This window comes from Priapulus caudatus, unplaced genomic scaffold (assembly GCF_000485595.1).
Source record: "Priapulus caudatus unplaced genomic scaffold, Priapulus_caudatus-5.0.1 Scaffold519, whole genome shotgun sequence".
NCBI classification, from domain to species: Eukaryota; Metazoa; Priapulida; class Priapulimorpha; order Priapulimorphida; family Priapulidae; genus Priapulus; species Priapulus caudatus.
In genome coordinates this window covers 23,790-37,291 of record NW_014577580.1, presented here as the reverse complement: position 1 = coordinate 37,291, position 13,502 = coordinate 23,790, and the positions used below count along the sequence as shown (strand labels likewise).

At 42.7% G+C, this 13,502-nt stretch overlaps 1 protein-coding gene across 2 annotated transcripts in view; it reads left to right on the top strand.

Moving 5' to 3' along the window:
* Positions 1 to 13,502, top strand: part of LOC106811247 (sodium-dependent proline transporter-like) — a 43,037-nt gene that overhangs the window by 10,666 nt on the left and 18,869 nt on the right. For both annotated transcript variants that reach the window (XM_014814803.1, XM_014814804.1), the window contains exons 4-7: positions 10,559 to 10,874; positions 11,000 to 11,132; positions 11,596 to 11,730; positions 12,386 to 12,489. In XM_014814803.1, coding sequence (XP_014670289.1) covers positions 10,559 to 10,874; positions 11,000 to 11,132; positions 11,596 to 11,730; positions 12,386 to 12,489 — 688 coding nt within the window. The remainder of the gene's footprint in view (positions 1 to 10,558; positions 10,875 to 10,999; positions 11,133 to 11,595; positions 11,731 to 12,385; positions 12,490 to 13,502) is intronic.

Below are 13,502 nucleotides of genomic sequence, written 5' to 3'. Positions count from 1 at the left end.
CGGCATGCTGGGGGATGTGTGCGTTTCACCGTTTGATGCACCGCCGGTGCTGTTATGTAAGCGTGTTTATTTGTGAATGGGTAGCCTATAGAGATGGGCTGACGGGCATCCGGTCCGATTGAACTCGACCTCTGCTCTCTCGTTTTTTTGGCCGGGGAAAAAAAATAATGAATGCCTTTTTGTCGCGGATTACGCTTGCTGGTTCCCCATGTTGATTTGTTCGTTTTTTTGTTTTTTAGTTTTTTGGTAGGCATGGGCGTCTCTAAGAGTGATGTCGAGATTATTACGTATAGCCTTCTGTGGGTAGTAGTACTAACTGACAGGTAATCACCGTACGTGCTTCTGCTAAATTGTGCATTAATTGTGCACTTCAGCAGTGGAGCCCACCGCGTCCAGTGATGATTCGAAGTATGGGCAAATAAAGATTTGCTATTAAAATAATGTTTTAATTGCTATGTAATAACAAAGCTATTCTACATGTTAGCAGATTTAGCATGTTTCGCAACGTCTCGGTGAAATAGGGTGTCGCATATGGCTATAGTTTACGTATTGCGTTTATTCTTATACGTGGTCGGTGTCCCATACACGCGGATTATATAAAGGTAATGGCGTCTGCATGTGGCCAACTAGCTCGCTATGATATAAAGTGACGGTCTTCAATCACTAGTTAGTTCCAGAGCACCACGCCACGCGGTTCCAGACTGCCCTCGCAGACTTGTCAGCTTCGTTTTAACGCAGTTTTTCAGCGTGTATCGGCATCAGTTCCACACACCTGTTGAACGGCGAATCGGTCACCATGGCTACGGCACTCCGACGGCGAATGTACAATTACACGAACAAGACAAATTCTTACCTTTCATGCCTTTCTAGACGTCTCCATGGGGCAGCCTACCTTGCGTGCATAATGCAAATTAGTGCACTCAAATTATTCAATCTATATGCTTAATTAAATTTGGTCTAATAATTAAATTAACTCACTCTAAAATACCCAAAATCTTTTTAAACACGAAGAGTCAGACGTCAAAAGAGACAAAGAGACGATAATTTAGTGCAACTGGTAAACAATTGGCGGAAGGGCTACTGTTGTGTGCGTTCCTTAGATGCAACTGCACACAGTCTTGTCTTACTCATCCTCCACCGCCCCGAACCCGTGTGCTTTCCCCTTCCCCCCACGGAGCAGCGGTACACTATACGTTGTTACCTGCCTTCAACAGCGCTGTTTCGTTGTCGGTGGGCTACGAATAATAGCGCCGTCAATCAATACGCGGTACAGCATTCACGGTAATGCGGGTTAATGCCGCCGGTCGTTCGCGTTGGGGGTATAGACAGGACCTATCGCATGTGTGGCATTCGCTTAGCGGTGGTGTCGCTGGAGCGGCGTTGGGTGACGCGTGGGGGTGTCGGCTTGAGCAGTTAGGAGACGTTGCGGCTGCGTGCTCGCCTGCAAACACGAAATTGCTTAATCCATGCTAAATTCATTGCGCTACAGACACAATCTCGCCCACTTTCTTCACGTCGCTCTCTCTCTCTCTCTCTCTCTCTCGGCTCGCCCTTGTCCCATCTCTCTCTCTTCTCTCGCTCCTCGCTCTCTCTCGCCGTGCCTTCACTTTCTCTCTTTCTCTCCATGCCCCACTCTCTCTCTCTTTCTCGCCTTGCCTGTCTCTCTTCTCTCTCTCTTTCTAAACTCTCCGGCCTGGCCCCCTCACGACAGTTTATAGACATGACTGCATCATAGCCACATTGTAAAACAAAATTAACGAACTTCTCTTCACCATCGTTTTCCCTGATACCTACCCAGCGTGCCAGATTGAGCGCAGCGGACTGTGAACAAAGAAAGGACGCGAGCACGTTGACGGCCCTTCTTCCTATTTGTGCTTCCGTACTTGGGGTAGGCGGTGCATATGTTTGCGTGTTTGTGCTTGATCGTACGTGCTATACTTGGTCGATTGTCGTACCGTGTTTGCGCATGTCTCCAACGTACTTGTCTTTCGTACTTTGCTGCTTTAATCGTTGCTTAGCGATTGTCGACACGTGTGTTTGCTTTTCGTACCGTACTTAGTGTTTTTCGTTCTTGCCGCTTGTTGTGTTTGGTGCTTATTGTATTTGCGCTTGTCGTTCTATGTGCTTGTTGTGATTGTGTTTGCCGTACTTGTGATAGTTGCTCGTTTGGTGTTGTCGACTACGGTACGTGCTGCTTAGTAGTGCTTGTGCTTGTTACGCGCGTGTGTGCTCGGCCGTACTTGTGCTTGCCGTGCTTATTGCGCGTCTTACTTGTGCTGCCGTGCTTGTGCCTTGTCGTCTGTATACTTGGTCGTGTTTGTGCTTGTTCGTGCTTGTTTCTTGGTCGATCTGATTAGTTGCCAGTGGTGGCTTGTTGTAATTACTTGCGTTTGTCGTGCTTTGGCTGCTTATTGCTTGGTCGTTGCGTGTGGCATCATCTCGTCGGCTGCCAACAACTGACTGCACTGACTGATGACTGCCACTGCATTTGACTGCACTGCTATTGACCCACTACACTTGATTGACTGCCACTGCATTGGACTGCACTAACTGTTTTGACTGCACTGCATTGCACTGCACTGCATTGACTGCACTTTGCCTTGACTACAGCTGCATTGACTGCACTGACTGATTGACTGCGCACTGCATTGACTGTTACTGCATTGGCCTGCACTGAATTGATTGACTGCACTGAGACTGATTGACACTGCACTGTATTGACTGCAACCTGACTGATTGGACTGCACTGCATTGACGTGCCCACTGGACTGATTGACTGCATTGCCATTGCACTGCACTGACTATTACTGAATTGCACTTGACTGCCACTGTCTTGACTTGCACTGACTTGGATGACTGCACTGCATTTGACTGTACTGCATTGACTGCACTGTATTGGACTGCACTGCCATTGACTTGCACTGGCATGACTGCACTGACTGATTGACTGCACTGCATTGACTCCACTGACTGATTGACTGCACTGCGAGTGACTCACTGCATTGATTGCCACTGACTGATGTGGACTGCACTGCATTGACTGTATCTCTTACCTGTTACGTTATCACACGGCATCACTGGGCTGTTTATATCGTGTAAGACTGCCCGGCGGAGACTGGATGGATTGCTGTATGATCCTAAACGCTGGCGCTGCGGATTGAGACGCCCGCAGTTCCGCCCTGGATATGCGCGACGCGACGCGGGGATGTTCAAGTATGCAAGCGCTGTCCACAGTGGAGACGTGCCGCCAAATTCGAGGTGCCGGCGCCACGTCTCCACAGCGGTTTAGCGCGGATCGGTCTGTTAGTTTTTAGAAGATGACAGTGATTATATATGGACGATATTTCTAGCGGAATTGGAGATTATAAAACAGGTACAAAAATCGGCTCAGTCCATGCTCCTAGATTAGCCCTGAATCAAAAAAGATTAGAATTTAATCCAAAACAAGACAATAGCGTTATAAAATTAACAAACAAAACAAGGATCAGAGGAAGGAGATATTAATAGGCAACCAAGTAATCACAAAATGCACCAAATATTCATACGTAGGAGATTTAATAATGCAATATAGGAGGTTATAACGATTTATGATAAGAGTTGGTCGCTAACTGAAAAATGTAGGTCTATGATGAGGAAAATTTATTATCTATGGGCAGCAGAGCAAAATTATGGAAATCATACCTATAGAAGCAAGAGTGAAATTATACAAATGCCACAGTTTTACCTTCCTTCCTAAATAACAGTGAAACATGGACGTAACTGTTTTACTAAGGAAGAAGTAAAAAATGTTGAAGGCATTTCCAAAATGAGTGCCTTGCTCGCAAAATAATAATCACGCCAGGAAAATGCCAGAAATATTTGACCGAAAAGCATTGAAAGACAATAAAAAACTCAAGGAAAGATACGGGGAAATCAATAAATAAACATATATTTCTATACTAAATTCGTGGTAAATACATGTAAAAAACCCATTATTTTATTGCAAAGATTCCCATATTTACTTATAAAACATTCGAGAGATGGCGCTGTGGGCCCATGTAAACATGCGCCGCAAACAGAGCAAATTGCATGCAGCGCCCCCTTCCACACTATATGTCTATTATTGCATTTGCCAATAATTTGCATATATTTGGTTACGTGGTTTTTATGCTTATAACCAATCAGATGTAATCGCGGTGGAGAAGCGAGCGGGAGAAGCTTTGGTGGAGAAGGAGGAGGGGAGAAGGGAGAAGGTTGGTGGAGAAGGAGAGGGGAGAAGCTGCTGGAGAAGGAGGAGGAGAGAAGCTGGTGGCAGCGAGGTGGTGGTGAGCAAGGAGCCGAGGTGGTGAAAAGGTGGCGGGAGGTGCCTGTCTGCCCTGGCCCACCTTCTCCTCTCACGACCTTCAACACCACCTCTCCACCACCTTCCTCCTTCCACCAGGGCTTCTTTCCCCCCTTTCTTCCCTTTCTTCATATCTCCACCAGCTTCTTCCCCTCTCCTTTCTCACCAGCCTTCTCCCCTCCTCCTTCTCCACCACCTTCTCCACTTATTCTCCCCTTCTCCTCCTTCACCATCTTCTTCACAGCTGGAAGCCTGGCTATCGCAAGATTATCTCCTGCTACCGGCCTGAATATAGACAAACCAGTAGAATTGAGCCAGAGCCGAGAAGCGCCATCTCGGCGTGGAGTTGCGAACAGAGCATCAAACCTCTGGTCGTGCTAGTGTGCTATATTTGATTAAGATGTTTAATTGAATTGGCTGCACTTCGTTCACGGATCGACAGCGATGTGAAATATGCCGAAAATTTTCCTCTTCTATGCGAAATGCATCGCGGCCTGCGGCATTTCATAAGATTTGCCGTTAGATGAATAGAATAAATTCTTGGTCGCTATATATGTATACGCGTCTTAACTTGGTTGATAACCGCCATTGGCACTTTTGATATTCTGATCGGAAAGGAGCTTTAGGCGCCCCGTGCAATCTTCGAGAGCAAGCGCGGAGCGCCATTTCAGTATTCGTTGTAAACGATCGCAGGAGCTTTCCATCCTCAAATTATTTTCAGGTTAAACAGTTATAACAACAGTTAACAGTTAATTTAAGAGTTTATAAAACATTTTTTTATTAAATATTGACATTGCTAAAAATTATACGATCTAAATTCTTTAATAATCTATATAGTATATCAGCAAGAATAAGACTTTGGGAATAGTAAGAATTCCTACTTGTGCATACGATTCCAAACTCAATTGCAATGCTCGCTAAATAGGACGTGTTTAAAGTTCGGTTGAACAAAAATACAATTTAGTTAGAAGATGGATTAAACCACTAAGAGTTGTCGCCACTGATCACTACATTGCTTTAGATTTTTATGTTGTTACGTTGCTGTACCGATTTACACACTGTTACGTTGTGACGCTGGTTACGCGGGGGATGTTTACGTTGCTTACGCTGTTACGTTGTTACGTTGGTTCCATTTTACGTTTTTACGTTTTACGTTTATTTTACGTGGTTTCGCTGTTACGTTGTTTACGTTGTTACGTTGTTACGTTGTTACGTTGTGTTATGTTTGTTACGTTGTTACGTTGTACGTTGTTACGTTTTTACCGTTTTTATGTTGTTTTGCTGTTACGTTTGTTACGTTGTTACGTTCGTTTCAATTGTTAGTATTGTTACGTTGTTACATTAACACACTGTTTACATTGTTTCGCTGTTACGTTGTTACGTTTTTTAGACGTTTTTACTTGTTACGTTGCTTTAACGTTGTTACGGTGTTACATCAACACACTGTTACGGTGTTTACGTTGTTACGTTGTTACGTTTTTAACGTTGTTACGATTGTTCGTTGCTTGTTTGCTGTTATATTGTTACGTTGTTTACGTTGTTTACTTGTTACGTTTTTACGTTGTTACGTTGATACATAAACACACTGTTACATTGTTACGTTGTTTTACGTTGTTACGTTGTTACGTTGTTCACGTTTGTTACGTTGCTTACGTTGTTACATTCACACACTGTTACATTGTAACGGTTGTTAACATTGTTACGTTGTTACGTTGTTACACTGTTACGTTGTTTACACTGTTACGTTGTTACGCTGGTTACTTGTTACGTGTTGACGTTTTTACGTATGTTACGTTGTTTTCGCTGTTATGATTGTTACGTTGTTACGTTGTTACGTTTTTACGTTTTTACGTTTTTACGTGTTACGTTGTACATTACACACTTTAGTAGAAGGATGGATAAAACCACTAATGATTGATCGCCACTGACCACTACATTGTTATATTTGTATGTTGTTACGTTGGTACATTAACACACTGTTACGTTGTTACGCTGTTACGTTGTTACGTTGTTCCATTGTTACGTTTTTACGTTTTTACGTTGTTTCGCTGTGTACGTTGTTACGGTGTTACGTTGTTACGTTGTTACTTGCTTATCGTTGTTACGTTTGTTACGTTTGTTACGTTGCCCTAGTTTTTACGTTTTTATGTTGTTTTGCTGTTACGTTGTTACGTTGCTTACCGGTAGTTTACGTTTTACGTTTGTTACGTTGTTTCGTTGTTATATTGCCTTACGTTGTTACATTAACACACGTGTTACATTGTTTTGCTAGTTACGTTGTTACGTTTATTACGTTGTTACGTTGCTACGTCTGTCCATTGTTACCGTTTTTACGTTGTTTCGGCTGTTACGTTGTTTACGTTGTTACGTTGTTATACGTTGTTTTACGTTGTTATGTGTTACGTTGTTAACGTTGGTAACGTTGTTACGTTTGGTTACGTTTTTTATGTTGTTTTGCCCTGTTACGTTGTTACGTTGTTACGTTGTTTCATTGTTATTATTGTTACTGTTGTTACATTTAACACACTGTTACATTGTTTTGCTGTTACGTTGTTACGTTTTTACGTTGTTACGTTGCTACGTTGTTACGTTGTTACGTTGTTACATCAACACACTGTTTTACGTTGTTACGTTGTTACGTTTGTTACGTTGTTAGTTTTTACGTTGTTTACGTTGTTTTGCGTTATATTGTTACGTGTTACGTTGTACGTTTTTTACGTTGTTACGTTGGTACATTAACACACTGCTTGACAGTGTTACGTTGTTTACGTTGTTTACGTTGTTACGTGTGGTGTTACGTTGTTACTGTTGTTACATTTGTTACACTTCACACCACTGTTACATTGTTACGTTGTTACGTTGTTACCGTTGTTACGTTGGTTAGATTGTTACGTTGTTTACGCTGTTTACGTTGTTACTTGTTAGCTGTTACGTTGTTACTGCACGTTTTGTCACGTTTTCACGTTGCTTACGTTGTTTACGTTGCTTACGTTTTTATGTTGTTACGTTGTTTCGCGGGCTTATATTGCTTACGTTGTTACGGTTGTTACGTTGTACATAACACGGCTTGCTGCTCCACCCCATTTAGTAGAAGGATGGTTAAACCACTAATGATATTGATCGCCAGCTGACCACTACATTGTTATATTGTGATCTTCGTTACGTTGCGTACATTTAACACACTGTGTACCGTTGTGTTACGCTGTTACGCTGTTACGTTGCTTACGTGGTTCACATTGTACGCTTATTTACGTTTTCTTACGTTGCTTTGCGCTGGTTACTTGTTACGTTTGTCACGTGTGTTACGTTGTTATGTTGCTTACATTGTACGTTGTTACGTTCCGCTACGTTTTTACGTTTTTATGTTGTTTTGCTGTTACGTTGTTACGTTGTTACGTTGTTACGTTTTTACGTTGTTACGTTGTTTCGTTGTTATATTGTTACGTTGTTACATTAACACACTGTTACATTGTTTTGCTGTTACGTTGTTACGTTTTTACGTTGTTACGTTGCTACGTTGTTACGTTGTTACGTTGTTACGTTGTTACATCAACACACTGTTACGTTGTTACGTTGTTACGTTGTTGCGTTTTTACGTTGTTACGTTGTTTTGCTGTTATATTGTTACGTTGTTACGTTGTTACATTCACACACTGTTACATTGTTACGTTGTTACGTTGTTACGTTGTTACGTTGTTACATTGTTACTTTGTTACGTTGTTACACTGTTACGTTGTTACGCTGTTACGTTGTTACGTTGTTCCGTGTTCCGCTTGCTTACGTTGTTACGTTTTTACGTTTGTACGATTGTATGTTTTTTTACGTTGTTACGTGTGTTTACGTTGTTTTGCTGCATATAATTGTTACGTTGTTACGTTGTTACGTTTTGACGTGTGTTATGTTGCTACATTAACAAACACTGCTTACATTGTTACGTTGTTACGTTGTTACGCTGTTACGTTGTTACGTTGTTACGTTTTACGTTGTTACGTGGTTACGTTGTTACGTTGTTACCTTGTACGTGTTTACGTTGGTTACCGTTGTTACGTTGTTTACGTCTGTCACGTTGTTACGTTGTTAACATTCACACACTGTTACAATTGGTTACGTTGTTACGTTGTTACGTTGTTACTTGTTACGTTGTTACGTTGTTACGTTGTTACGCTGTTACATTGTTACGTTGTTACGTTGTTACGTTGTTTACGTTGTTACGTTGTTACATTGTTACATTGTTACGTTGTTACGTTGTTCCGTTGTTACGTTGTTACGCTTTTTACGTTGTTTACGTTGTTACTTTGTTCCGTTGTTCCGTTGTTACGTTGTTACGTTTTACGTTTTTTACGTTGTTATGTTTTTTACGTTTGTTACGTTGTTTCGTTGTACATTAACACACTGCTACATTGTTTTGCCTGTTACGTTGTTGCGTTTTTACGTTGTTACGTTTGTTACGTTGTCACGTTTGTTACGTTGGTTACATTAAACACTCTGTTACGTTGTTTACGTTGTTACGTTGTACGTTGTTACGTTGTTCCGTTGTTACGTTGTTCCGTTGTTACCGTTGTTCCGTTGTTACGTTGTTACGTTGGTTACGTTGTTACGTTTTTACGTTGTTACGTTGTTTCGCTGTTATATTGTTACGTTGCTTACGTTGTTACGTTGTTACGTTTTTACGTGTGTTACGTTGCTACATTAACACACTGTTACATTGTTTTTCGCTGTTTACGTTGTTTACGTTGTGTTACGTGTGTTACGTTGTTACGTGTTACGTTTACGTTGTTACGTCTGTTACGTTGTTACGTTGTTACGTCTGTTACGCTTTACGTTGTGTAAACATTGGTACATTGGAACATTGTTACATTGTTATGTTGTCGTTTGTTACCTTGTTCCGTTAATTACGCAACAACGTAACAAACTATTGACGTTGTTAACGTCGAAGTGACAAACTATGACAAGTTATTGGCGTTGCTTACACCGTTTGAGAAAATTAGTCTGCTTTTACTTTACCGTCTGAGAGAAAATGTTAGTATGCCTAAAATTTTACTCATTGCCCGGCGTAGATCTGTTGATAAGGTATCACTCGCGATGGAGAGCATACAAGACCATCTCGATCCAAGTCATCGTCGGGGAAGGCGAAGAGAACAAGAGTCGTGATCATTGGACAGCGAAAACTAGACTTTCTTCTCAGTTGTGTTGGCTATGCAATCAGGTCTGGGTAAACGCCTGGCGCTTCCCTTACATCTGCTACACGAACGGAGGCGGGTGGCAGTCATGCATTTTTTCGCTGCAGAATTGTTACTAACTAGATTTGAATTTACGTTACGCACTGTTTGTCATAATTCGCTATTAAGTATGAAACGCAATCTGCTGCATTTACGTGGCGAGCGTTACGTTCCTTCCATCCTTCTACTATGAGGGGAAACGGTTGTGGGGAACCATTCCTATAGTTTCGCAAATTAAAAATATGCCCGATTCTTATAAATATCGGAGAATTTTAAACATCGGTTACTTCCCGGTTCCCAGATAATTACGATTTCCCAATCCCGCGTCCCAAAATAACCTGCCCCTTCTACCACACTCGTCTTAATATCGGTTGCATTTTAATAGGGAGCTTTCCTCGTTCCGTATCTGATCGCGCTCTTCGTCTGCGGAATGCCTTTATTCTTCATGGAGGTGGCGATGGCGACAGTTCTCTCGCAGCAGGGGAGCGATTGGCGTGTGGAACATCTGCCCGCTATTCAAGGTAATGGATAGCATTGTTAGAGCGAGTAGTAGCCTTTGAGAGGGTGTGGCGTAATACCAGTAATAGGATTACATGCTACATATTAACTTGGTAACATTTTTGGATTCGTCTTATATATAGAGAGATTCCCAATTATATTATTACTATATATACATATTCAATGTACAATGACAATAAACATATTCATGTGTGTACTATCTTTTTCACTCTTTGCGCGCGCGCTTTCCCCTCTCTTACTCGCAGCGCTCTCTCTCTCGTCGTCGTCTCTCTTCTCTCTCTCTTCCTTTCTTCTCTCTCTCTCTCTCTCTCTCTCTCTCTCTCTCTCTCTCTCTCTCTCTCTCTCTCTCTCTCTCTATATATATATATATTTATTTATTTATTTATTTATTTATTTATTTATTTATTTATTTATTTACTTATATATATGTATACACATTATATTATAATATACAAAGAGTATACATGTATTCATGGTAACATATTATATTTTCCTATAGGTCTTGGCGTCGCTACTGTGGTGATAACGTGCCTGCAGAGCTTCTACTACCATCTCCTCATCGCCTACATCCTCTTCTACCTCGTCATGTCCTTCACGAAGCAGCTGCCGTGGGAGACGTGCGGCAACCCGTGGAACACTGCCGCGTGCGTGCGACGTGGTGTGGACGTTCTCATTGGAACAAACATGTCTGCCGAACTGCAGAACCACACAGAGTTCGCGGACACTGTCATGGCCGCTCTGGCCAACAGCAGCGCGGTCAACGTCAGCGACGTCGTCATTGCCAAGGCAACGACACCGAGCGAAGAGTTTTGGTAGTGAGTATCAAATGCGTTGTTTGACGTGCTATTGATACCTGTAGGCCTACGGCATATAGGCTTTAGATCGGTCTCGGATAGATTTTCGTGCGTGCCCCGGGCAAATCCTATCATGTTCTTTTCAGCAATTTCATCCTGGAGATCACTGATGGGCTTCACGTGGTTGGCGGCATTCATTGGAAGCTGTTGTTGGCACATTTTATCGGCTATGTGTTCGTTTTTATCTGTATCCATAGGGGCGTCAAATCCATCGGAAAGGTAAACGCGGACGATAGAGTATTGAAAGAGAGTTAAACTTTTTTCACATACACGTCGCGGCATGCACACACGCGCGCGGACGCGCACGTACGAACATATACACACGCACGCACACACGCACGCGCACACACGCACGCGCGCACACATGCATATACATGCGCACGCAAGCGCACACATACGCGCGCACACTCACACTACACGCGCGCGTCCAAATACGAACACAAATACGCGCGTACGGACGCGCAAACACGCACACAGACGAACATATGCACGCGCGCACGCGCACCCACATACACGCGCGCGCTCGCGCACACACACGCACACACACGCGCCTGCAAGCATGCGATGATATGTTAATGAATAAATTCACGACTTTCGTTTAAAAAAGGTGTCGTTTTAAACATATTCCGTGCGATTCACTAGCTTCCGTCAATCGTGCGTCTGGTTTTCTGCGCCTGCACAGGTTGTCTATTTTACTGCTACGTGCCCTTACGTGCTTCTCGGAATACTGCTAGTAAGGAGTGCCACTCTACCAGGAGCCGTAAATGGCCTCAAGTATTACCTGACTCCGCAGTGGGAGCTGCTGCTTGATTTCAAGGTGAGAGCTAGATCGTCGGCATTTGTATGTCGTTGATAAACGTATCATGTATTACTACCAGAAATGCACCACTCCTCAAACAATAATGCTGAACTGTGTACATTTACATTTGGTTTTTAACTTTGTTTATTTATTTGTTTGCTTATTTGTTTGCTTGTTTGCTTGGTAGCGTTTTTGTTTTATTAATTGAATGTTTGTTTGGGTTTCAGTTGTTGTTTTTAACTTGCAACTTACGTCTACTGTATTTTGTTTGTTAGTCAAATTGCAACATGATACGGGTTTAGTTTATTTGCTTTGCCCGACCCAAACCTGTCGCACTAGTGTGACAATTGACACAATGGAAAAGTCCCGAAACGCGCTGATACGAGAATTGTGTGTGCTAGAGCCCTCCAGCATCCACTCAAGTCAATAATAATTATTTTCTTCCTCGTATTTTGATCATTGCCAGCATTACCTTTTGGCGAGTACTTATTAACGTGACCTACAAAACCTTGGGCGGACGACGGATGGGTGTTGACGTAGAGGCATGTATTTAAACGACGAACGGATGTTCTGCCGCACGCAAAATACTATCAACCTGTTTCGTGATTGCTAGAACATACCGTGAGCTTCTTGTACCGTGTAATTTTAATTCGCTTCTACCTGTATGTTCTAGGTATGGGGGCTGGCGTTCGTTCAGATATTCTATTCCCTTGGGCCTGGCTTTGGAACGCTCATCACTATGGCATCGTATAATCGTTTCCATGACAACATGCTGAGGTAGGTGAGCTGGTGACGCTGGACCGCCCTGCCTCGATTATTGTCATTTGTCATGTCATCTAGCTAGATCACTGAATTTCCCTCATTGAATGAAGTCGATTTTTGACAAAACTATACTAACTGGTTTTGCGAAATATTCTATTAACTCGGCAATGCAGCACTTTATATGTTTTATAACATCTCGGCTGGCTGCATGGGTACGACATTTCTAAGATATTAGGCACTCAGTAATACTTGTTTTGCGTGCTAGACATAATAAATTTGTCTCGCCTTGTGGCTAAGTGTACTATTTTATGGGCGGCTTGGGTGTCGCTGCGTGGGGGCGTTCTACGTGCCGGTAATGTCTCCAATCGCGGTATTTCTCTGAAAGGGCCAACGTTTGTAGTAAATTTCACTGCTAGTATAGCTCATAGGGTCTATGTTCCCCAGGGTACTGCCGGAACGTACCCTGGGTACGGCCCGGTATACCGGAACGTACCCTGGTAATTATCTGATATGGTTAAGGTTAGGTTTAGGGTTAGGGAGTAGGCGTAGGCGACTCCCTAGACTCGTTAGTGGAGTAGGCGAGGTACGGTCCGGCATATTAGATAGTACCAGGGTACGTTGCGGTATACCGGACCTTACCCAGGATACGTTCCGGCAGTACCCTGTGGGACATAAACCCTGTCAGCGCTAGTAGAATGTAGCGTGTAGCTAGACAATGTTATCATATGTGTCATTGACAGATGCCGCAGCTCATAATAGGAGTCAACAACTTGGGCAGTGTCGCTTAATTCACATTAGGGGAGGGGGGATAATGGATCGTTCTAGTTTCTTTAGTTTGAGTTTCTACTAGTTCTGTTTTAGTTTTAGAACGGTGGCGTAACCGGATATCATCGACTTGGTAGTAGCCTACCATTATAGCAGATAAGGTCTATGTCTCCCTGACCTCTGTTTGACCTGGCTCGTTTAGGTATTTCTGAATAATATATATATATATGTATATATATATTATATATATATAATATATATTA